This window comes from Staurois parvus, unplaced genomic scaffold, assembly GCF_062004578.1.
Source record: "Staurois parvus isolate SC_StPar_1 unplaced genomic scaffold, SC_StPar_1.0 ptg000548l, whole genome shotgun sequence".
In the NCBI taxonomy this organism is placed as follows: Eukaryota; Metazoa; Chordata; class Amphibia; order Anura; family Ranidae; genus Staurois; species Staurois parvus.
The window spans coordinates 7,477,145-7,504,822 of NW_028318344.1; the positions used below are offsets into that span (position 1 = coordinate 7,477,145).

General features: G+C 38.9%; 1 protein-coding gene across 1 annotated transcript in view; it reads left to right on the plus strand.

Moving 5' to 3' along the window:
- GRIN2D (glutamate ionotropic receptor NMDA type subunit 2D) overlaps nt 1-27,678 on the plus strand; it is a 526,055-nt gene that overhangs the window by 119,872 nt on the left and 378,505 nt on the right. Inside the window, exon 4 of the mRNA XM_089690985.1 lies at nt 24,372-24,583. Within this exon, the coding sequence (XP_089547111.1) occupies nt 24,372-24,583 (212 nt within the window). The remainder of the gene's footprint in view (nt 1-24,371; nt 24,584-27,678) is intronic.

Below are 27,678 nucleotides of genomic sequence, written 5' to 3' on the forward strand. Positions count from 1 at the left end.
GAACGGCTGGCCACCTTCATTGCATATCTAAATGAGGTATCCATTAAACTGCATATTTGGGAAGCCAACAGGTCTGTCGCATTGTTAGATAAACTAACTGTGGCACCGAACTGTCTAAGGATTCTCAGCAAAGATGTCTGTTATACAGTAAAGAAGGTGTAATTAATAGAATATTCCCTTTGCAACTATGGTATCTATAGAAGAGGAATTTATGGGAAGACCTATTGCACATCCACACTGATAAAGCTCTAACTGAAATATATTCATAATACAACATTATTTACCAGGGGCAGACTGACCATTTGGCCTGAGGGCCCGGGGTCAGTAGGGGGCCCCATGAGATGCTCCTGGTACCTTTTTCACAGGCGTTTTTGAGTTTGGGCAAGGACACAGGGGCCCCATGATCTCCTATTGCCCGGGGGCCCCATGAGTTGTCAGTCCGCCCCTGTTATTTACAGTGTTTAATGAAGATTTCACATAAACTCATTATCTAACAACCCTACAAACTAAGACTGGGATGCCACTAAAGTTCATGTGCGTGTAAAGGCAGGCATCCCAATACATTTGGCAATATAGTGCATGTGTGTGTGTGTATATGCATGTATATATACATATATATATATATATATATATATATATATATATATGTATTGTGTCGGGAAGGCAGGAAGAACTAGGGGATATGTCAACGATGGGAGGTATATTTGTCCCAGGTTCATGCTCTACACTGAATGTTTCTCCCTTTGTGCTGTGTAGTGAGCCTGTTTGCTCACTACGCAGCTGCTCACGGATTATGTAATTAGCTCAGCTATAGTAGGTTAAGGGCTCTGGGCTCTATAAAACTCCCAGGCTACATAGAGAGAATGCTCCGACTTGGAACCAGTTTGCAGTGCAAGACAGACTGGGGAGCAACCAAACAATACGGTGGTGAGAGTAAATCTGTGTGATTTTGGACTGGGAGATGCTCTATGTGAACACCCTGTGTCTGAGCAGGCTGTATCCAGACAGGTAGATAGGAACCTGTGTTTGCAGTTAGATGCCCAGTGTGGCAAGGCTTTATTTACTGTTTGTATTTTTTTGCTGTTTTGAATATATGCACCTTGTGTTCACCAGACTTGTAAATAAAGCACAACTTTCGTCACCAAGATCCTGCTGTTGCACTAAGCCTCTTTCACCGTGCTCTTACTCATCCAGGGGGTCAAGCACAACCCGCCACTGGGCGAATCCCTCACAATATATATACAGTTGCAAGAAAAAGTATGTGAACCCCTTGGGATTACGTGGAGTTTTGCATGAATTGGGCATAAAATGTGCTCTGAACGTCATCTAAGTCACAACAATAGAAGAGCACAGTCTGCTGAACATAATACTACACAAACATTAGATGTTGCCATGGTTTAATTGCACATAACATGTAAAAATTCACAGTGCAGGGAGGAAAAAGTATGTGAGGCCCTAGCTTAATGACTTCTCCCAGAGCTAATTGGAGCCAGGAGTGAGCCAACCTTGACTCCAATCAGTGTGATGATATTGGATGTGTTGCTGACAGCTGTCCTGCTCTTAAAAAACACACACCTGTTTTTGGTTTACTGGTTTCAAGAAGCATTGTCTGATGTGAACCATGCCTCGCAGAAAAGAGCTCTCAGAAGACCTACGATCAAGAATTGTTGACTTGCATGAAGCTGGAAAGGGTTACAAAAGTATCTCCAAAAGCCTTGATGTTCATGTGTCCACGGTAAGACAGACTGTCTACAAATGGAGAAAGTTTAGCACTGTTGCTACTCTCCCTAGGCGTGGTCGTCCTGTAAAAATGACTGCAAGAGCACAGCGCAGAATGCTGCATGAGGTAAAGAAGAATCCCAAAGTGTCAGCTAAAGACCTACAGAAATCTCTGGCACATGCTAACATTTTTGTTGACACATCTACAATAAGGAAAACATTAAACAAGAATGGAGTACATGGGAGGACACCACGGAGGAAGCCATTGCTGTCCAAAAAGAATATTGCAGCACGTTTGAAGTTTGCAAAAGAGCACCTGGATGTTCCACAGCACTACTGGCAAAATATACTGTGGACAGATGAAACCAAGATTGAGTTGTTTGGGAAGAACACACAACACTATGTGTGGAGAAAAAAAGGCACAGCACACCAACATCAAAACCTCATCCCCACTGTAAAACATGGCGGAGGGAGCATCATGGTTTGGGGCTGCTTTGCTGCCTCAGGGCCTGGACGGATTGTTGTCATTGATGGGAAAATTAATTCCAGAGTTTATCAAGACATTTTGCAGGAAAATGTACGACCATCTGTCCGCCAACTGAAGCTCCGCAGAGGATGGGTGATGCAACAGGACAATGACCCAAAGTATACAAGTAATTCAACAAAACAATGGCTGCAACAGCACAGAATACGCCTTCTGGAGTGGCCCAGTCAGAGTCCTGACCTCAACCCGATTGAAATGCTGTGGCATGACCTTAAGAGAGTGATTCACACCAGACATCCCAAGAATATTGCTACACTGAAACAGTTTTGTGAAGAGGAGTGATCCAAAATGACTCCAGATCGTTGTGCAAGTCTGATCTGCAACTACAGGAAACGTTTGGTTGAGGTTATTGCTGCCAAAGGAGGGTCAACCAGTTATTAAGTCCAAAGGTTCACATACTTTTTCCTCCCTTCACTGTGAATGTTTACATGTTATGTGCAATTAAACCATGGCAACATCTAATGTTTGTGTAGTATTATGTTCAGCAGACTGTGTTCTTCTATTGTTGTGACTTAGATGACGTTCAGAGCACATTTTATGCCCAATTCATGCAAAACTCCACGTAATCCCAAGGGGTTCACATACTTTTTCTTGCAACTGTATATATATATATATATATATATATATATATATATATATATATATTTATGTGTGTATATAATGCTCAAAAAAATTAAAGGAACACTTTTTAATCAGAGTGGAGCATCAAGTCAATTAAACTCCTGGGATATTGATCTGATCAGGTAAGTAGCAAAGGGGGCTGTTAATCAGTTTCAGCTGCTTTGGTGTTAATGAAATTAACAACAGGTGCACTAGATGGGCAACAATGAGACAAGCCCCAAAACAGGAATGGTTTTACAGGCGGAGGCCACTGGCATTTCTTTCCCTACTCATCTTTTCTGACTGTTTTTCACTTATTTTGCATTTGGCTAGGGTCAGTGTCACTACTGGTAGCATGAGGCGATACCTGAACCCTACAGAGGTTGCACAGGCAGTCCAACTCCTCCAGGATGGCATATCAATACATGCCATTGTCAGAAGATTTGCTGTGTCTCCCATCACAGTCTCAAGAAAATGGAGGAGATTCCAGGAGACAGGCAGTTACTCTAGGAGATCTGGACAGGGCCGTACAAGGTCCTTAACGCATCAGCAGGACAGGTATCTGCTCCTTTGTGCAAGGAGGAATAGGATGAGCACTGGTGTGAATGTCTCTGACCAAACAATCAGAAACAGACTTCATGAGGGTGGCCTGAGGGCCCGACATCCTCTAGTGGGCCCTGTGCTCACTGCCTGGCACCATAGAGCTCGATTGGCATTTGGTATTGAACTCCAGAATTGGCAGGTGCATCAATGTTGCCCTGTGCTTTTTACAGATGGGAGCAGGTTCACCCTGAGCACATGTGACAGATGTGAAAGGGTCTGGAGAAGCCGTGCAGAACATTACACTGCCTGTAACCTTGTTCAGCATGACCATTTTGGTGGTGGGTCAGTGATGGTCTGGGGAGGCATATCCATGTAGGGATGCACAGACCTCTACAGGCTATATAATGGCACCCTGGCTGCCATTAGGTATCAGGATGAAATCCTTGGACCCTTTATCAGACCCTACACTGGTGCAGTGGGTCCTGGGTTCCTCCTGGTGCACGACAATGCCTGGCCTCATGTGGGAGAGTATGCAGGCAGTTCCTGGATGATAAAGGAATTCAAACCATTGAATGTCCCCAAAGCTTGCCTGACCTACATACAATAGAACACCTCTGGAATATAATTTTTTGGTCCATCCGATGCCACCAGGTTGAACCTCAGACTGTCCATGAGCTCAGTGATGCCCTGCTCCAGATCTGGGAGGAAATACCCCAGGACACCATTTTTCGTCTCATTAGGAGCATGCCCTGACATTGTCAGGAATGCATAAAAGCACATGGGGGCCATACAAACTATTGAATACCATTTTGAGTTGCTGCAATTAAATTTCAGCAAAATGTACTAGCCTGCTGCATAGTTTTTTCATTTTGATTTTTGGGGTGTCCTTGAATTCAGTCCTCTGTAGGTTCATAATTAGAGATGAGCGAATTATTCAAAAATTCGATTCGGCTGATTCGCCGAATTTGCGGGAGAAATTCGATTAGATGCGAATTTATTCGCTGCGAATTTAACTTATTAAAAGGGTTTCTAGGCTTCAGAAAGCCTTTATATTAGTGCAGAACACTGTACCTTTAATTTAAATGCCCTTGGAGTCTGCTGGGGAAGAGAAATAATACTGTCAGTCAGTATGACATGCAGATGAGTGCTGTCGATCTTAGAATCACCGCACACTTCACTCATTTGGGCAGTCACGGGGCACGACGAAGAAGAAGAAGAAGAAGAATGAAAAGAAGAATGAAAAGAAGAAGAAGAAGAATGAAAAGAAGAAGAAGAAGAATGAAAAGAAGAATGAAAAGAAGAAGAAGAAGAATGAAAAGAAGAAGAAGAAGAATGAAAAGAAGAATGAAAAGAAGAAGAAGAAGAATGAAAAGAAGAAGAAGAAGAATGAAAAGAAGAAGAAGAATGAAAAGAAGAATGAGAAGAAGAATGAAAAGAAGAATGAAAAGAAGAATGAAAAGAAGAATGAGAAGAATGAAAAGAAGAATGAAGAAGAATGAAAAGAAGAATGAAGAAGAATGAAAAGAAGAAAAAGAAGAATGAGAAGAAGAATGAAAAGAAGAATGAAAAGAAGAAGAAGAAGAATGAAAAGAAGAAGAAGAAGAATGAAAAGAAGAATGAAAAGAAGAAGAAGAAGAAGAATGAAAAGAAGAATGAGAAGAATGAAAAGAAGAATGAAGAAGAATGAAAAGAAGAAAAAGAAGAATGAGAAGAAGAATGAAAAGAAGAATGAAAAGAAGCAGAAGAAGAATGAAAAGAAGAAGAAGAAGAATGAAAAGAAGAATGAAAAGAAGAAGAAGAATGAAAAGAAGAAGAAGAAGAATGAAAAGAAGAATGAGAAGAAGAATGAAAAGAAGAATGAAAAGAAGAATGAGAAGAATGAAAAGACGAATGAAAAGAAGAAGAAGAAGAATGAAAAGAAAAAGAAGAAGAATGAAAAGAAGAAGAAGAAGAATGAAAAGAAGAATGAAAAGAAGAAGAAGAAGAATGAAAAGAAGAAGAAGAAGAATGAAAAGAAGAAGAAGAATGAAAAGAAGAAGAAGAAGAATGAAAAGAAGAATGAAAAGAAGAAGAAGAAGAATGAAAAGAAGAATGAGAAGAATGAAAAGAAGAATGAAAAGAAGAAGAAGAAGAATGAAAAGAAGAATGAAAAGAAGAAGAAGAATGAAAAGAAGAAGAAGAAGAATGAAAAGAAGAATGAAAAGAAGAAGAAGAAGAATGAAAAGAAGAAGAATGAAAAGAAGAAGTAGAAGAATGAAAAGAAGAATGAAAAGAAGAAGAAGAAGAATGAAAAGAAGAAGAAGAAGAATGAAAAGAAGAAGAATTCCAGTACAGCAAAAAGTGTATCTGCAGAGAGCTCCGCTATTTCTGACAGTTCTCTGACAGTTCCTTCACATTTACAGCGGTTGAAACATTGTATCTATTTATTTCCGAATAAAAACATCTGTATCCTAAATGGAAACAAATAGATACAATGTTTCAACCGCTGTAAGTGTGAAGGAACTGTCAGAGAACTGTCAGAAATAGCGGAGCTCTCTGCAGTGACACTTTTTGCCGGCTGATCGGGGAAAATTCGATTCGTGCATCCGAAGTTTGCTAAAATTCGGATTCGGTGCGAATCGAATTTTTCCTAATATTCGAAACGAATTACACTTCGCCAAGTTCGATTCGCTCATCTCTATTCATAATGTTCATTTCCATCAAATGATGGAGCATCTTTACGTTCCTAACACATTACCCAGTCCATACCAGTATAGATATCCAGCATGATATTTTTCCCCATTGAGATCTGTTCCTTTAATTTTTTGGAGCAGTGTATAATTAATGGGAGAACACATGCAGCAGAGAGGGAAGGAAAGCCCTTAACCAACAACTCTTCAATCACAGTCTAGCCACTCTGTAACAGTTCAGCACAACCCACTCCCCCAAACACAGCCGACAGCACACTCGGTTACATATAAACATACAGTCATGGCCGAAATTGTTGGCACCCTTGATATTTTTCCTGAAAATCAAGTATTTCACACAAAAAAGGTATTGCATTAACACATGTTTTGCTATACACATGTTTATTCCCTTTGTATGTATTGGAACAAATATAAAACAGAGGCAGAAAAGCAAATATGACATAATGTCACACAAAACCCCAAAAATGGGCTGGACAAAAGTATTGGCACCCTTAACTTAATATTTGGTTGCACACCCTTTGGAAAACATAACTGAAATCAGTCGCTTCCTATAACCATCAATAAGCTTCTGACACCTCTCACCCGGAATTTTGGACCACTCTTCCTTTGCAAACAGCTCCAGGTCTCTCTTATTGGAAGGACACCTTTTCCCAACAGCAATTTTAAGATCTCTCCACAGGTGTTCAATGGGATTTAGATCTGGGCTCATTGCTGGCCACTTCAGAACTCTCCAGCGCTTCTTTGCCATCCATTTCTGAGTGCTTTTTGACGTATGTTTGGGGTCATTGTCCTGCTGGAAGACCCAGGATCTTGGACGCAAACCCAGCTTTCTGACACTGGGCCCTACAGTGCGACCCAAAATCCTTTGGTAATCCTCAGATTTCATGATGCCTTGCACACAGTCAAGGCACCCAGTGCCAGAGGCAGCAAAACAACCCCAAAACATCATTGAACCTCCACCATATTTTACCGTAGGTACTGTGTTTTGTTCTTTGTAGGCCTCATTCCGTTTTCGGTAAACAGTAGAATGATGTGCTTTACCGAAAAGCTCTATCTTGGTCTCATCTGTCCACAAGACGTTTTCCCAGAAGGCTTTTGGCTTACTCAAGTACATTTTGGCAAACTGTAGTCTTGCTTTTTTATGTCTCTGTGTCAGCAGTGGGGTCCTCCTGGGTCTCCTGCCATAGCGTTTCATTTCATTTAAATGTCGACGGATAGTTCGCGCTGACACTGATGCTCCCTGAGCCTGCAGGACAGCTTGAATGTCTTTGGAACATGTTTGGGGCTGCTTATCCACCATCCGGACTATTCTGCGTTGCAATCTTTCATCAATTTTCCTCATCCGTCCACGACCAGGGAGATTAGCTACAGTGCCATGGGTTGCAAACTTCTTGATAATGTTGCGCACTGTGGACAAAGGCAAATCTAGTTCTCTGGAGATGGACTTGTAACCTTGAGATTGTTGATATTTTGCCACAATTTTGGTTCTCAGGTCCTCAGACAGTTCTCGTCTCCTCTTTCTGTTGTCCATGCTTAGTGTGGCACAGACAGACACACAATGCAAAGGTTAAGTGAACGTCTCTCCTTTTTATCTGCTTTCAGGTGTGATTTCTATATTGCCCACACCTGTTACTTGCCCCAGGTGAGTTTACAGGAGCATCACATGCTTGTAACATTCTTATTTATCCGCAGTTGTGAAAGGGTGCCAATACTTTTGTCCAGCCCATTTTTGGAGGTTTGTGTGACATTATGTCGAATTTGCTTTCTTTCCTCCCTTTTTTTGTTTTGTCCCAATACACACAAAGGGAATAAACATGTGTATAGCAAAACATGTGTTAATGCAATACGTTTCGTGAGAAATACATGATTTCCTGGAGAAATATCAAGGGTGCCAACAATTTCGGCCATGACTGTATATCGTACATAAACTCTCATTATTTTGTTCCAGCTGCAATATGCCTGACCAGTTCATAATAAATTGTAGCCTGTCCAAAAACTCTTAATAGATGTGATGCTACACTGTAAAATGCTCCCCTCCTTAGTCTAATAAATAAAACTCTAATTTTCTATTTACAGATGCCCAATTGCTTAGAAATTGTAGTCAATCCAAGAAAGGCTTAAAAGGTGTGCTGCAAATTTGTACAACTTTTTTGGTCTTCAACCCTAGGAAATAGACAATCTTTTTTTAAAAAAATTCTGCCTGTTCTCTCCCTGTGAACTAGCAGACTCTCAAAAAGACTTTTAAAAGTCTGCTTTAAATATGTACTATATTTCAGTCTTTGGTCTCAAAAACCCCCCAAAAAAGTATTATTTCTTTAATTAGGATAAAATCTGCATTCTTTCTCTTTTTGACATAGCATTTTAGCTTAAATGTATTAAATTATAATCTAATTTACTTATTTATAACACTTGCCAAGTATCTCCATCTGCATTCTTTCTCTTTTTGACATAGCATTTTAGCTTAAATGTATTAAATTATAATCTAATTTACTTATTTATAACACTTGCCAAGTATCTCCATCTTCCATTGTGGCCTAGTAAAAAACATTTACATGGTATGCAGCATGTCCTTAAAATATTTCTGGCTCTTGACTGTGACATAGCAAACAGACTTTTTTTTTTTCAAAATAACATATGCTTCATCTCTCCCTCTAACATGGTTGCCAAGTGCAAATGGTTGCATAATGTGTAGCGAGTCTATACAATATTTAAGGAGGCTGTCTTTGAAATAATATAGACAAGACTCTCTCACTGCTGAAAAGTATATTAATATATGTTTTATTTCATTGGTACTTGTTCTCCCAGGCCACTGCCAAGTTCTCAAATGCCCTTCGTTTGACAAGCCAATTAATATCCACTACTGATTTCTAAGATTTGCCTTCAATAGAGTTCAGATTCAGGGTCTGAACTTCAATACCATTTGCGAAACTGAACCCAAGTGAGTTCAACTCACACCTAGTTTAACTGAATTGTTGAGCCAGTTCCCAGTCCAAGTTCTCAATGCAGACCCCAATGTCTACTGATGTGCATTGATGGGGAGTCCAAATACCCGCATAATTCAACCTCCTGATCTGCATTTCTTCTGACCCATCGTTACATCTTACACTTGGAGCACACTCTCTTGCAAGACACTTCATATTCTTTGGTTCAGGCTAGGGCTCACAGGTTAATTTGAATGCCTGAGGCCCATGACCCAGGGCACCTAGCACATGACACAACTTACAACACTGCCAGGAGGATAAACCACCAACTCCTAGGTATATCAGGTTTACACATACACTCATCTTTTATATGCACATAACTTTTTTGTCTAGCATACACAGTCATTAATAAGGCATTGCAGTGGCTTTTTTTTACTTTACTGGGTAGTACTTAAAACAGCCCACAGACTTTTAGTTATATAAGGTATATTACAGACCTATACAATTACAGACCTATACAATTTTAAATATCCCTCTAATTCTACTCAGTAGGGGGTGCTATGGTGCTCACTTACTTATAAAGATCTTGAATAGATCCTCATCCCAGCTTATAAAGGAAAAGGAAATGACTACTAAACACTACACACTCTAAGGGGTTGTAGCTTTGCATTGGAGTGAAACCCCCTCTTCTAAGCTAACAAACTAAAGGAGAGGGGCAAGTGGTACAAAAGTTAATAATTGTGTTATAATAGCTGATGGAGAAAGTAAAAGTTCAGAATAATTTTCTCTGAAGATATGAGTTTTCAAGGATCGCCCAAAGTTGGACAGAGTATTGGATAGCCAGACAGATTGGGGTTGGGAGTTTTAGAGGAAAGGAAAGGCTCTGGATAAGTCCTGGAGGCATATATGGGAGAACAAGATGAGGGAGCTGGAGTACAGGTGGTCCTAGGAGGAGTGAAGAGGATGGTTTGGGCAATATTTACTATTACCTAAGCATAATACAGTGGCCAAAACATTTAACATTTCATGTATGAAACTATGTAATTCATTTGTATAAATACATTATTATTATTATGATCCTAAAGCCCTTGCTGTTACCATATTGCATTTTCTGTATGTATTACTCTCTGATGTCATGCCAAGCTGAATGGAGACATTCACTCATAGACACTCTGAGCTGCATGAGGCCCTGCATCACCTGATAGGTAATTAATTGCATCCAGGTCATAAAAGCACAGCCGTTTACCATGCTGTGGGTTATTTATTCTTTTCTACCTCTTATTGTTATTTGTGGCTATGTGAATGTGTCAGATGTTAAAAATAGAAATGGTACAGAAATAGGAATAGAAATCTTTAGAAATTCAATGAAAAACATGACCTGTAAATTATTAACACAGTCATGTTTTATTAAAGCATGGGTTGATATTAAATTGGCCTGTTGTGTTGAAAAGAAAACTATTTTTAGAGCAGCACCATTGATGTACAAGATTATAATAAAAACAGAAAATTTAGGAAAAAAAGGATATCCTTTCTGACCTTTTTGAAGAGTCCCTGTGTTACTGCAGGGGACTTGTCAACAGCTTGACTAGTTATTCAGCTATCTCTGTCAAGACAGCCAAAATGCAGAGCTGCTGGTTCTTCCAATAAAGTCAGCTCATGTAACTGTTGCCAATGAGACTTGTCAGTTTGCCGGTAACAAGTGTGATACAGCAGCTGGCCAGCTGGTGACTAAACTAGAGCTTCAAACGCACACTGTAACATGGATTGCTTATTTGCTGAAAGGTGGGGTTGATTCATCTTTTTAATTATTTAAGTTTCAATGCATTTCAGGAGGCATTGAGACCTCTTTCATACTGAACACCAGCCAACAACTGCTTTATTGCACTTTCACTTTTTCTTTGCTATTATAATAATAAGCTGATACTTTCAGGACTCATCACAGTTTTTGTCTGCGCTGTAATCTTTAAGCTCTGTAAAAAGGGGTCTCAAAGTCCTCCAAAATTAATTGGCCTGTTTCCTGAAATTTTAATAAATAAAGACAATAGATATGTATTATTCCATCTCTGGTCACTTGCTTTTTAGTGCTCCTACACATCAACATTCAGATCCATATTAAGAAGGACCTCCATGTTGGAATGCTTTCTTCCGTGTGAGCAGTCTAATTATGCTCTATCTGAATAATATCTAAATTACAGTATAAATAGATACATTTTAGTACATCCTAGTCCATCACCAGAAAAACCACTGTATAAATAGATTCAAAACCCCACGTACCAATTAGGGAAGAGGAGGGAAAGGGGGAGGAGTTGGGATGGGCCGCAGCCCCCTCAACAATTGTCTGTTGAGAAAATGTTGCTATTTCATTGTTATTTAAGGGGGTTGAGGTTGGGGAGCCACCAGCCATAGCTCTTAGGAAGCTAGTTCCCCAAATCGAATAAGCTGGCATTGTCATCTCTCCTACAGTTGGAGTTACTGATTTTGTGCTTTGTGCATCTACATGCCTATAGCTCACTTGACTTGTGAGTATATCATCTTTTCCTATACCCTTTAATAAAGTGTCTAAGACAATGCCCTAGCCATTTGCGCCCTCTCTGTGTTTTGTGCAGTGTTGGATTTCCAAGATTGGGGGACTGCACCACCATCTTTTTTCAGTCCAGGTTGTTGAATGATTTTGAGATTTAATTTTTACATGATGGGTGCCTCCACCATTTCTGAGCGCTGAAGTGTCAAGTTTGCATGTCCTCTCTTTAATTGCTAAGTAATATAGAGTTAACATAAGGACATTAAAATTTCAGTGTAGAACCTATTTTACAAAGAAGTTTGGAAAAGAAAGGATCTTTGACCTAATCCGTTTAAACAGCTTCTATTTTATTAAACTGAAAAGAGCCATGCCTCTAAAAGAAAAAAAAAAATATTAACACTGAACTGAACTGCCAATTTTCATTGTCTCGAAGAGTGCCTGATCCTCTTCACTGTGTGGTTTCATCTGCTGGGCCTTACATCACAACAGGACACAAAAGTGATGCAAGGGGCAGCAAAAGGAATCACAGCGAAAGTGAAGTACCAGACATCCAACACATACAGAAATGTCTTGGATGCTAAGAGAGCTAAGACATCCAAGACAGCAAGCTTAACTCTTTAAGATAACACAACACAGTGACACAGGCAGTAGTGTTAAGTGGGATCAGAAGAAAAAATCCATACGAGGAATGATCGTTCGATTTCCGTATGATGTGTACACAACTTTCAACATCTGATTCAGACTTTCCAAAATAAAATTTCTGAAGTCACAAACTCTAAAATTTTCTTCTCTGTGAACAGAACTGACAATTTTTGTTTAATGTGTACTGTTTTTGTATGAGAAAAATCAGATACAAAAGACTGCGCATGATCAGAAACAATAAAAAACAATAATCTACGCTACAACATTTCTATGTCAAACAAAAAAAAAGCCTTTGTCATTCAAGAATTTTCATACAATTAGTATAATCCTCTGGTTTGACTTGCTGTGAAAACATTGAGGAAAACCGGACGATTGTTTGCCCGACTGTGCACCCAGCTTTATTCTTTTCTTAACAGGCAGGCCTGTTGTTTTAAATAGTGGTAGACTTACTTTAATGTAGACACAGGAAATTACAGAAACATGTCTAATATTAGGATCCCATATTTGGTCTTAAAGTGGAGTTCCACCTGAAAAAAAAATGAATAAAAGTCAGCAGCTACAAAAACTGTGGCTGCTGACTCTCAAAATACAGACACTTACCTGTCCCTCGGTCCAGCGGTGTCCTAACCACCACTGGTTTCACCAGCTGTCTTCTCTCTTTGGTGCCAGAATCTTCAGCTTGCGGCTTCACAGCCAGGTGCCCGCTGCGTATGAGCAAGAAGCGCTGTGCTTTGTGAATGGCCCCGTAGTCTGTGGGACCTGTCGTGTCACCTAGGGGATCGCAGCAGAAGTGAGGAGCTGGGGGCAAAGGTTTAAAGTGGAACTTCCCCTTTTGGGTGGAGGTCCACTTTAAGATTGGGAAATATTACAATATTATAATAACCTGTGCTTACAATCTTCTGATGTAAGCCTTTCTTACTTCAAGTCAGCTATCTCAATATTATCTAGACTGAGAAAGTAGTCTTGCTCTCCAAGGGAATGGGATAATTTCTATCCTCTAATTTTTATCTAATTCCCCTCCCGCATATCCCTAGATTTTGGGGGGGGGGGGGTTGAGTGAAAGGGTAGTTTATGAGGATGGACATATGCTGTTTATTAGATAGTCAAAGAAGAAAGCTTAAATTAGAGTTCTAATATAATATTTTCTCTATATCCACCAAGGGAAGTTTGAGGGTCAGTAGAGTGGAACACCATTATACATCATGTAATTGTAGCACCTACACCCAAAGGAGTTGCTGCATGTATTGGGTCTCTTCTGCTCTGCACTTGTGATGGCCTACCCCTACTTAGACCTGAGGACCCTGACAAACTTCAAATGTTTTAAATATACTTTATTAACCAGAGTAAAGCCCTGTAAGATAATTATTTAGAAGATGATAGTTTTAAGGGCAATACAGTCTCAGTATCACAGCAAACAGAACACAAGGTTTTACTGAACATTCCTCACAGCCTCCTGGAAAGCAACACGTGTGACAACGCACACCAATCATGTTTTTGTGCCTGGCTTGAGAAAGCAATACTTTGGCAATAACAGTACAGTCTACCTATGTCCTACTTAACCAATGGCCAGTAGGACAATGTACAGAGTATAATAACAAATGGGCCCTTGCGTTGCAGTGCTCAATTAAGTAAAAAGATGGTGGCCATAGACCTCTCACCACTGATGGTTCCATTTCTTTTTCCAAGAGGTCCCTTGATAGCTAGGAAAAAGATCTTCCCTCTCAAACCAGAAATCTGCAGCTGTAGCAGATGGTGGTAGCTGGAACATGTGTCATTTTGGATAACCTGAACCCTGAAAGGCAGGATACATTAGGAACATTTATTCTGGAACAACAATGTAGCACATGCAGCATGTGGTCCTTACCCATCAGACAGTCTCCTTTACAGCAGTGCACATTTCTCAGGCTCTCTCCTCTGGCAGTATTAAATGCTTTTAATACACATTAATATAAAAATTTACATACAGCTGATGTCTTTTATATGTACCTAACAAGAAAAAAAATGCATTCTCTGGTAAAGCTTAAAACACTTTAATCTTTGTCCACACACGCTTAAAATAAAAAGGAAAAAAAGTCATAAATCCAGTATAGTCTTAAACCTTAGTAGGATGCATAGGTTTACCAGCTTTATACATGTGTAGGTCAATAATAAAAATAGTTTTAATTAGATGTTTAATCTAATGTTTTCAGTATTAGTAGCTGAGCTAAACCATGTTATCTGCAGATATAAATATACCTAAATCCAGTTAAAGGACTGTCAATGAAGGTAGCAGAAAAGATGTGATTACTTTCAGATCTGTGCTACAAAAGCCAATGACCCCTAAAATATTCATATCATCGTGTTACCTTCTAATGTCTTATAGAGGTTAAAGACTCCCCATTCCTCTCCAGAATAACATTCACAACATGGTCAGCATGAAAAAGTGGATATCCACACCAATTACTAGTCTAGAGCAAATATTTACCTTCAGTGGCTACAAAGAGGAACTTTAGGCTGTCTGTAGCTATTTGTTCTGAAATATTGTTTTATGACTGTATTAGTAGGTAATTGGGGAAAAGCTGCAGTAGGCCAGGGATTGAGTAGTTGCTGTATGGTATTTTTATTGATCGGCACCATTTGATGTTCAGAGGTTAACCACATGACATTTTAAGAATATTTTTTTCAAAAGATTGAGCAATATATATGGAATCACCTCTCCTTTGTTGGTCAGAACCTTTTTAAAATATAAAAATTTCCTAATTATGTCACATAAGGAAGAATAAAGACTTTTGATGAGCTTAGCACTGAATATTTTATTAGCAAAAAATGTGTGTATGTATATATATATATATATATATATATATATATATATACAGCGAGGAACACAAGTATTTGAACACCCTGCAATTTTGCAAGTTCTCCCATTTAGAAATCATGGAGGGGTCTGAAATTCACATTGTGCATTCCCACTCTGAGAGACAGAGTTTTAAAAAAAATTCAGGAAATCACATTGTATGATTTTAAAGAATTTATTTGTCTTGCACTGCTGAACATAAGTATTTGAACACCTGAGAAATTCAGTGTTAATATTTAGTACAGAAGCCTTTGCAATTACAGAGGTCAAACGTTTCCTGTAGTTCTTGACCAGTTTGCACACACAGCAACAGGGATTTTGGCACACTCCTCCACACAGATCTCCTCTAGATCTGTCAGGTTTCGGGGCTGTCGCTGAGCAACACGGAGTTTCAGCTCCCTCCAAAAATGTTCTACCATCAGTGACCTTTGAAACTGTGGTCCCAGCTCTTTTCATGTCATTGACCAGCTCCTCCCTTGTAGTTCTGGGCTGATTCCTCACCTTTCTTATCAGTGATACCAGGTGAGATCTTGCATGGAGCCCCAGTCCGAGGAGACTGACAGTCGTCTTTAGCCTCTTCCATTTTCTAGCAATTGCTCCAACAGTTGATCTATTTTCACCAACCTGCTTGACAATTGCCCCATAGCCCTTTCCATCCTTATGGTGGTCCACAATTTTGTCTCTGGTGTCTTTTGACAGCTATTTGATCTTGCCCATGGTAGTAGTTGGCGTCTGACTGACTGTGGGGTGGACAGGTGTCTTTAAAGAGCTCAGACAGGTGCTACTAAGTTAGATTAATGAGTGGAGTAGAGGTGGACTTTTTAAAGGCACAGTAACAGGTTTTTGAGAGCCAGAATTCTTGCTGTTTCTTAGGTGTTCAAATACTTATGTTCAGCAGTGCAAGACAAATAAATTCTTTAAAAATCATACGATGTGATTTCCTGAATTTTTTTTTAAAATTCTGTCTCTCAGTGTGGGAATGCACCTACAATGTGAATTTCAGACCCCTCCATGATTTCTACGTGGGAGAACTTGTAAAATCGCAGGGTGTTCAAATACTTCTGTTCCTCACTGTATACACACACACACACACTATATTGCCAAAAGTATTGGCACACCTGCTTTTACACTCACATGAACTTAATTGCATCCCAGTCTTAATCCGCAGGGTTCCATATTGAGTTGGCCCACCCTTTGCAGCTATAACAGCTTCAAGTTTTCTGGAAAGGATGTCCACAAGATAAACAGCAAACCATGTCTCCTACGTCATGTGTCTTTGTGGTACATCCCAAAACAACATTGTGCAGTGGAATATTCCACTCCATACTGCGTATGTGTCATCAGTAGGGCTTTATTTGCAATGACTAAATAGAAATGCACATTGGATGTTCTGTTATAGGCAGCTAAATTTAGAGGTGAAGGTGACTGCTGCAATTTTAAATGGATTAAAGTTATAACCGGAAAACAACACGCTGTGCAATGCATTGTACTGTAATGAGGAACTCAATCTATTTTTGAGGTTAAATCTTTCATTTAATGTTTCACAAAGATAATTTTTTCAACGAGTATCTTATTTGCTATATAAATCAAAAATATTACATTCAGTTTGCTCAACCTCACCACTACATCATCTTTTGGTTCATTACACTTAGAAATATGATGTTGACGTAAATTAAAGATGGTGAAAAGCAGATCAAATGGCAAAAACTGATGAATAAAAAGCAGAAAATGCAAAATATAAAATGACAAATCTTAACAATAACAAAATATGTATATATACAGCATATACATTATATTTTCAAAAGTATTGGGATGCAGGCTTTTACACGCACATGAACTTTAATGGCATCCCAGTTTTAGTCCGTAGGGTTCAAAATTAAGTTGGCCCACCCTTTGCAGCTATAACAGCTTCAACTCTTCTGGGAAGGCTGTCCACAAGGTTTAGGAGTATGTCTATGGGAATGTTTGACCATTCTTCCAGAAACGCGGCCATGGAAACACATTTCATGAAGCTCTGTAGCCAGTGTTGTCGTGCGAATCTGAAGGCCACATGAAGTTTGGAGGTCTTTAGCTATTCACTCTGCAGACAGTTGGCAATGTCTGCGCACTGTGTGCTTCAGCATGCGCTGACCCTGCTCTGTCATTTTATGTGCGGTTGTTCTCAGTTGCTTTCACTTTGTTATAATACCACTAACAGTTGACCGTGGAATATTTAGTAGCAAGGAAATTTCACGGATGGACTTATTGCACAGGTGGCAACTTATCACGGTACCACACTTGAATTCACCGAGCTTCTGAGAGCACCCATTCTTTCACAAATGTTTGTAGAAGCAGTCTGCATGCCAAGGTGCTTGATTTTACACATCTGTGGTCATGGAGGTGATTGGAATACCTGAATCCAATGATTTGGAGGGGTGTCCCAATACTTTTGGCAGTATATTATATATACAGTTGTGTTCAAAATAATAGCAGTGTGTTGAAATAGTGAATAAAGCTCAAAATCCTTCTAATAGCTTTTATTTCCATACACACAAATGCATTTGGAACACTACACATTATATTCCAAATCAAAACATAAAGAAAAATATATCAAATTTGTGTTGTTCCTCTAAAAAAATTGAAGAAAAGTGAATATTAGACTGTTCAAAAAATAGCAGTGTTTGTATTCTTCGTTACAAACTTAATCATTCACTATATAAATTGAAAAATGTTTGAAAATTTTGCTTTCCTTTTAATCCCTTAATTAATATTTAGTTGTATAAGCACTGTTTTTGAGAACTGCTGTACATCTGTGTTGCATGGAGTCAACCAACTTCTGGCACTTGTGAACAGGTATTCCAGCCCAGGATGATTGGACTACATTCCACAGTTCTTCTCTATTTCTTGGTTTTGCCTCAGAAACTGCATTTTTGATGTCACCCCACAAGTTTTCTATTGGATTAAGATCAGGGGATTGAGCTGGCCACTCAATAATGTCAATCTTGTTGGTCTGGACCAAGATGTTGCACGTTTACTGGTGTGTTTGGGGTCGTTGTCTTGTTGGAACACCCATTTCAAAGGCATTTCCTCTTCAGCATAAGGCAGCATGACCTCTTCAATTATTCTGATGTATTCAAACTGATCCATGATCCCTGGTATGAGATAAATAGGCCCAACACTGTAGTATGAGAAACATTCCCATATCATGATGCTTGCGCCACCATGCTTCACTGTCTTCACAGTGTACTGTGGCTTGAATTCAGTGTTTGGGGGTCGTCTGACAAACTGTCTCCGGCCACTAGACCCAAAAAGAACAATATTACTTTCATCAGTCCACAAAATGTTGCACCATTTCTCTTTAGGCCAGTCAATGTGCTCTTTGGCAAATTGGAACCTCTTCAGCACGTGTCTTTTTTTCAACAGTGGGACATTGCGGGGGCTTCTTGCAGATAGCTTGGCTTCACATAGGCATCTTCTAATTGTAACAGTACTCACAGGTAACTTTAGACCTTCTTTGATCTTCCGGGAGCTGATAGTTGGCTGAGTCCTTGCCATTTTGGCTATTCTTCTATCCATTCGAATGGTAGTTTTTCGCTTTCTTCCAAGTCTTTCAGGTTTTGGTTGCCATTTTAAAGCATTTTCGATCATTTTAGCTGAGCAGCCTATCATTTTCTGCACTTCTGTATATGTTTTCCCCTCTCCAATCAACTTTTTAATCAAGATACACTGTTCTTCTGAACAATGTCTGGTACGACCCATTTTCCTCAGAATTTCAGAGAGAAATGCACTGTAACCAGCATGTACAACATTTGCTGCCTTCCTTCCTTAAATAAAGGCAATAATTGCCACCTGTTTTTGAAAGAATGAATGACCTCACTAATAGAACTCCACACTGCTATTATTTTGAACATGCCCCTTTCAATTAGTGATTCAATTACACAGAATCAGCAGCATGCATGTCATGACTGTTGGGTTTGTTGAATTTCTATTACTCTACTACACCTGTTAGTAAATTATTTGCCATCTAGAAATATAATTTCTACCAAAAACAGTGATTGATCAGGTTAGTGATGTCTGACTGCTATTATTTTGAACACAACTGTGTATATATATATGTATATATATATATATATATATATATATATATGGCCCCTTTAAGGGAAAAAAGGTGTGTGTATTCAGGGGTCTCACCCGTCAAGGGTGGGGTATTTCGGGGTAGTCATGTAGGGGAGAGGATTGACTTGCAGTTCTCTCAGTATTAGCAGAGACATATTCATGAACCCAGAATTTTGAAGGTTTAGAGTGACATTCCAGTAGGAAAAGAACCTCCTCTCCTACTGTGATCCAGTCTCTGCGGGGTTAAGCAGCTTCCAGGAAGCAGCACATAAAACAGGAGGCTCCGATGTGGAGAGTAGTAGTTTTGAGAGAGACCTGTTGGAGTGTTTCACATGTGCTGGAATCTGCCAAACAGCTAGAGTTGGACTTGCTAACCTTAGGGTAAATCCCATCTATGAACTTTGTTTCCTTTATGCTGTTTGTGCTGAAGATAAGCAGACTTTTCTGTTAGATTTTCCGGAGTTAAGTGAATACCATGTTGCTGCTTTGCTTTTTTTTAAGACAAACGCCTTTGGACATAGTCCTGAGTAGCTACACCACTGAATAGTACAGAGAGAGAGATTACAATATTATAATGTCCTCTGCTACAGTTTTCTGATGTAAGCCTTTCTTACTTCAAGTCAGCCATCTTAATATTATCTAGGCTGAGAAAGTAGTCTTGTTCTCCAAGAGAATGGGATAATTTCTATCCTCTAATTTTTATCTAATCCCACTCCCACATATCCATAGATTTGGGGAGGGGAGGGGGGTGTTGAGTGAAGGGGTATTTTATGAGGCTGGACATATGCTGTTCATTAGATACTCAAAGAAGGAAGCTTAAATGAGAGTTCTGATAGAATATTTTCTCTATATCCACAAAGGGAAGTTTGAGGGACAGTAGAATGGAACACCATTATACATCATGTAATTGTAGCACCTACACCCAAAGGAGTTGATGGTTGCATTGGGTCTCCTCTGCTCTGCAGCTGTGATGACCTACCCCTACTTAGACCTGAGGACACTGACAAACTTCAAATGTTTTAAATATACTTTATTAACCAAAGTAAAGCCCTGTAAGATAATTATTTAGAAGATGACAGTTTTAACAGCAATACAGTCTCACTATCACAGCAAACAGAACACAAGGTTTCCCTGAACACTCCCCGCAGCCTCCTGGAAAGCAACAAGTGTGACAACGCTCACCAAGCATTTTTTGTGCCTGGCTTGAGAAAGCAATACTTTGGCAATAACAGTACAGCCTACCTACTGCAGAGATGCCCTACTTAACCAATGGCCAGTGGGACAATGTACATAGTCCTGAGTAGCTATACCCCTAAATAATAATGTATATGTGTGTGTGTGTGTATATATATATATATATATATATATATATATATATATATATAGTGTGTGAGAGAGAGAAATTGATTTACTGTTTCTTGGAATTCCTATTTAAAGGTACAGAGAAAAAAAACTACTTTTTTTGCATGTGCCATCTGATCTTCATAGAGCTCCTCACCTTAAATGTGTCATTCTGTCAGCAGGAGATTCTGAACTAAGCAATCCAACTACACAAAAATCATTTTGGGTGTGCATAGTCACAATTAGGGTGTATACATGGGAGTGGTTAAATTCACTGTCCGTTTTTTTTTTTCCTGTCTGTGTCTGCATGGAGAGATTCCCCTTCACTTCCTGTCCCGCAGATGTAACAGGAAGTGAGACTACAAAGTGATAAATAGAGAAGGTTAATCCCCCCAATAGGGACACAGACAGCCATAACAATTGATAGGAGTTTCTAATCCTTTCCTGCTTTTATTTTAAGAAAAAAATTATTGCGGATACACTTTGAGGAAGAAAAAGACATTCTACATGCAGAGAAATGCATCCTCAGATTGTGAAGCCCATGATACACAGAAGACTTCTGAAAGCTCTGATCAATCTGCCAGTGAAAACAAAATGTGTAAAATTGACTTCCCACCCTCCTTTGCAAGAAATAATTATGGACTTTTGATATGATATCACACAAAACCATACATGTACAAAACCGACCATTTTCATGATTAACACCATTATTTTTGCTGTTCTACTCATCCATCACAGTTGTGAAGTTGGATAATACACTATAGGAGTCATCTATATTCCAGGCCCCAAATTCATTTGTTAGAAACACAGCAACACAAAGAAATAATAAAATATTCTTTAGGAGCTGTGATGGTGATGGACAGAGTTGCCAATGGGCCCTTCTGCAGGACCACTTTTAGGGCTACTCAGTCAACTTCCAACCAAGTAAAAATAGGTATTGTCCACTTATTGATTGGCAACTAGATATAAGTGAGCCATGTCCAGGTCTTTGTGACAATGGGAGGGATCCCTAGCATCCATCTGATCCACATCTAGTAAATTGTACCACTAAGTCCCAAAAAGCTCTTGTGCAGCTGCTCACTCTGTTTAAAACAATGCAACATTTTAAAAACATTGTCTTTGACAATTTGACAATTATAGAGTAAGCTGATAATAAATTAGAACAGAGCTAGCAGCATCAAATGGCCAGTACTGATGCTGTTGGTGGTAAAGTTGCACTTAAGCCCCCTAAAAATGAATTTGGTACTGGTCAAGACTGTAAATCTAGCAACATCTTTTCCTACATTACTGATCTGGGTGCATCACATTGTACTGCCCGAGGGGGAGCATTGTGTTTATATGCATTAACATCTCTTGAAATGACTGTAAGGTCATTTGGCATGGCGGAACACTCTAAGAAAAAAGAATAGAATTTTTGCAAGGAATTCTCTGTAGAATATTGAATATTAACATTGCATTTTTAAGGATGCAGTTGTGATTTCTTTATGAGTTGTTTCCTGTCCAAATATAGTGGACATCACAAAAAAAATAAAAAAACACAACATTAATCTATAGATCAATGAAAAGCCATTTACGTCTGTTGGCACTGTGTATAGAATATTTTTTTCTTTCAAAAATATCATATTAAGGTTCAGGCCTTTAGCAAAAAATTAAACCAGTCAGGCGCTTGCCTGATATTAGGAGTTCCAGACATTATATTCTCCTTTTTAGGCACGCACACATTATCTTGCCTGTGGATTTATTTTAATGCATACTGAAGCTTGCAAACAATTAAATGACATAGTATAAGCTAGTGCGCTGCTACACCATAAGTATAAATGAAGGAAGGAAGAGATTGCTACACCCACTCACCAAGTGTACTCTCACTTAAAATAAATAAATAAATAAATAAATGTGGTGTGCTAGCTCCTCATTTCAAATATAAAATTACAAGCAAACAATAAGTATTGCAGTCCTCAATCAAATGTGAAGATATAATAGCCCAATCCAACATGCAAAAAAGTTCTAGTATTGTGCTATCATCCAAAATTCCACAGCGTACTTGTGTTATGGACCCACTCCTTGCTCACCTTAAGGTTTGACCATATATATATATATATATATATATATATATATATATATTTATAATAGGCCAAATGCACTCTTAAATGCACTCTTAAATGGACTGTGTATCCTCCAAATTGTGATCCATGTGATACTTCTTCCAGGCAATATATCTTCACTAAATCTTGACTCCAAACCGTGCATAAAAAAACAAAATATATTCCATAGTGCAACACCGTTTTAAATGAACTACGCACTAAATGAATTAAACATCCATATACTCACCTATAAGACTAGGCTCTGCCGATACCGGAAGTGATGTCACTAGGTTGCGCAAACCGGAATGTGCGATGAGAGGAACCATTTTGGTTGATGGAGTGTTATGCCTATATTCAAATTATCTTTGTGAGTTTATTTTTAGCATTTGAATAAAGCTGTTTATTTTATGGAGTTGCTCTATGAATTGTTCTTTCTTCCTTTGAGTACACACCATCCCATTGGGAATTCTGGAGTCTGTTCTCTTAAAGGGCCAGAATCAAGGAAATAGCCACTAAAGGGCAGCAGTGAGGTCAAGGAAGAAGGTGAGTGCATGGTACACCTATTCAGTGACGGGAAGCACCATGGATTAGTATGCATGGTGGAGAAATGTGAATATTGGATCACTTTATTTTGGAGCACATTCATTTTTTCCTTAATGTGAGTGTATATGTTTAGTTCATTTAGTGCGTAGTTAATTTAAAACCGTGTTGGAATATATTTTGTTTTTTATGCATGGTTTGGAGTCAAGATTTAGTGAAGATATATTGCTTCAAAGGAGTATCACAAGGATCACAATTTGGAAGATACACAGTCCATTTAAGAGTGCATTTGACCTATTATAATTTGTAGGGCAAACCTTAAGAGGAGCAGGGAGGGGTCCATAACGCAAGTACGCTGTGAATTTTGGATGATAGCACAATAATAGGACTTTTTTGCATGTTGGATTGAACTATTATATCTTCACATTTGATTAATTGAGGCTTGCAGACAATTAATTACTGAATTCTCTAACTGTGGATGTCCATGTCAAATGTTCAGTTTCTGTGGTATTATTAGAAAAAGCAATCCTATTAACAAATAGATACTCTAGATTTTAACATTGGCAAAAAAAACCCAACAAATTCATGTTTGTCCAAAAATCTCCCCAGTCGCCTCTCCTTAGTCCTCTCAATGCAATCAACCTTGGCACACACCCTCCCACCCCACAGATATGTACTTACCTTCTCCAGTGGCTCTGGCCTCAAGCACTATCTACAGCTCATCTGGTAAAAAAAATCTAATGCCAGGGTACCCACACTTTCACATTAACACCCCATAGATTTGAATGAGGCATATCCACCCTGTAGGAGCTACATCACATTCCAGTCTATAAGTAGCACTAGAATTTTTATCAATAGAGCAGTCTGAGCAAATATGGGCCTGTAGGGTCCATACTGGGTAAATGTAGGGGGATAGGGAGGTGAAACAGTTGGTTATATTGAGAAGGCTAGGGAAGTGAGCTTTTCTTGCATAAACACAAAATAGTTTTTTTAACCATCCCCTACTGAAGGAATATGATGCCTGCACATGCCTACTTTAATTTTACTAATAAAGCCCTACACTGTTACTTCCTGGTAGTGAAGCATGCCTCAACATCATATCCCACAGTGCAACGCTTTTGTGCCCATACAGTCTTTTGCCAGGCCTGAGCAGTGTGACTTTGCTAATGCAGACAATGGCTCATCATTTGCAGATCTCATTTTTTACCCATTAACTATAGAAATAGATTTACTGTAGATGTGCTGAATAAAAAAAATTACTAAAATATAAGAATCAATTAAAATGTGTGTTTTTATGGGCCTAGGTTGGAATCTGGGAACATGGTGACCTAAGAATGAAATACCCAGTGTGGTCTCGTTATGGGAAGTTTTTGCAGCCGGTGGATGATGATCAGCATTTAACTGTGGCAACGCTAGAAGAGCGACCATTTGTTATTGTTGAAGGCGTGGATCCTGCAACTGGAACCTGCATTAGAGATTCTGTGCCCTGCCGGAAGCAGCTCAACAAGACAGACAAGTACAGTATATATTTCACATTTGTATCTATCAATCAGACTCATAAATATTAAAGAGATAATGCATGTTCATTTGCATTTACTATTTTTGGTTTTATTTGTTATTTACAATTTTATATAAATTTAACAGCTGAGAATAATGATGGTATTCTATATATAGATTCCATACAGAGAACCTTTAGCTCACAATGGAAAAAGTTGCAGCTTAAAATGATACTAAATGATACCCTTATTTTCCAAAAATAATTCATGCACATCCACTACTTAACCCCTTCATGATGGAGGGTTAAACAAATACTAACACAATTTTGTAACTTTGACATGTGTTAAAACTGTACATTTCATTGCAACTACAGGTTGGTACCACTTTTTTTTTCAGGACAAATTGGGTTTTCATTTGGTGGTAAATGGTAAATGATATAATTTTCTTTTTTTTATAAAAAAAACCCTGACCATGAATATATATATATATATATATATATATATATATATACTGTATATATATACTGTATATATTTTACATTTAACTGTATATTTCTTGAAACTACTATAACCTACCACCAAAGAACAGCCCAAAACAAATTCTCCTGCTCCTGATAATCGCTGTGGAATCATATATGCATATATTATTTTTTGTTTGTACATGTAGTAGGGCCCAGAAACAATAGTGTGCATTTTGCTTTTTTTAATCCTTCTGAAAACGCACCAGGTTGAATTTATTAAAGTAAACAAAATAAATTATTGTGGCTCCAAATACTAAAAAAAATGATATAATAAAAAGTAAATTGGATTTTACTTATTAAACTCCCTAGGGGGGTTTGCAGCTGCCCCTAAAAAGTGAAAATAACACTTGTATGTGAACTAATAGTGAATAGGTAGGTGCTGTGCCTAAAATAAACAAGAGTGAACCCAAGTGAACATAAAGTGTAACAGTCCTTTTTAGAACTCAATAATGGTGAAAAGAAGATCCATGTATCCACACCTCGGTGCAAAGGCAAATGAATGGCTCACTCACCAGACCTATATGACCCCATGCAGGTGGTCATATATCGCATTGTGTTTTATAAGCCAGGATATTTTCTAGAGGTTCCTCCAAGCATGGTTTCCATCACCCACACTTCATAGTTGTATAGCCAGGAAGACTGATGTTAAATTGCCAATATATTCACCAAAAGATATTTGTAGGGATTGGGACAGGTATTCCTTGCTGATTATGCCATACCACTCAAAGGAATCACTCCTTGCTGCAGTGCTGTTCCTGATTCCTTTCACAGGTGTGGTGAGGACTGTTACACTTTCTGTTTATTCAGCACGTGGTGGAAGCACAAGGACTTTTCATGGAAATAGGAATATATGGTTATTGATTTATTGTTTGATGAATTGTTTGATGAATAGCGTACCAACGGGTTGTCCACCCATAGATAACCAATATTCAGCAATCATATTGGGTTCACTCTTGTTTATTTTAAGAACAGTGCCTACCTATTCACTATTAGCTTTGAAGGCAAATAGACTGTGCACTTTTCAAGTGCAAGCAATTGCACTCATTTTCCCCAGAGCTTAATAAATGTGGTAAAAATAGAGATGTGCATGAGGTGCATGCATTGCATGATGCTCGACCAAAGTCTGTAATCAGTGCTCCAAAGGTCGCAGAGACTTCTCTCTTTTCCCTAGGGCCATTTAGCCTCAGAATTCTTTTTTTTTCCTGCTTGCACCCCTAGCGGAACATCTAGTTCATGCTGGTGCCCAAGAACTGCCAGAAAAAAAACAGCTCGGCGATCCCTTATGACCTATCTTCTCCGGGTACGGCAGCAGAGAAAGATGTCCCAAGATGGTGCCCGGCCATAACACGCTCAGGCTGGAACTCACACCATCGCAGCTTTGCCAGCACACTCCTTAGAGGACAGTGAATGTGCTGTGCAACCCATGGAAGCTGAGCTGGATGACAGCCTTTCTGCCATGCATGAGAAATTAACACATAAGTTTCAGATGGAGCTGCACAAATCTACTAACACCCTGACACAAGAATTGGCAGCTTTGGGTGACATGTTAGAAACCAAACATAATGTGTTACAACTGGCATACACTGACCTCCAAAAAGACCATAAGGTAATCTCTGGCACTGTCATACATCTCCAAGTGTATCTGGAAGACTTGGACAATAGAAACAAGCATAACAACTTGAGGGTGCCCGGGGTCCCGGAGACTGCCATGGACCTGCTTCCAACTGTCCAGAATCTTTTTCATTACCTGATCCCTGACTCCTTGGTCATCTCTTTTGCCTGTGATGGTGTTCACAGAGCATGACACCCTAAACCACCCCCAGATAAGCCTCCAAGGGATATTGTGTTATGCCTTAAGGACTAACCAATTAAGGAATAGATACTCTGAGCCTCTCGCAATACTCCTTATATCCAATTCGATGGGACCGCAATACAATTGTACCTGGTTATATCACCCGCTACCTTAGAAAAATGATGCAAGATGAAGGAAGTGACCACAGTTCTGCAGACTCCATGCACATCTCTAAAACGTCATTAGACAGTAGACATTTGTTTTGATTGTAAATGTATTGATTCGCAGAAGTGTTCTCCAATGCAGGTTTTCAAACAGCGTATAATATAGCCCAAGTACTGCAGGCAACATGCTGTACAGATACAGAAAACATACAATGATCATGCCGCGCTTCTCTTAATGTTAACCAATACTAAATATAAATAGCAAAAAAAAAATCCCAATGTGAAAAAGTAAATACATAAATATAAACACAGTATTATTCATTAGTTCTTTGTTTATTAAAGTCCATCTCCATATCGTGATTCTTTCAATATATAATGATGGTTTGTGCCATTCAAATCTGCCTTTTGACATATTTAATGTGCCTTCACCGACACCAGTTTTGCTCTCACCTGAAATTTTTGACCGCACAATTAAGTTTGTTCAGAAAATGGCTTGCGCCCATTGAATAGACATATATTGGGGGTAAGACCTCTATTAAGACTCTCCTTCACTACTGATTCAGCTCCTTCCTTCTCCTCCGCTCAACGAACATATAGGAAAAATATAGGCAAACCAATAGTGCTTTATCATTTAAAAA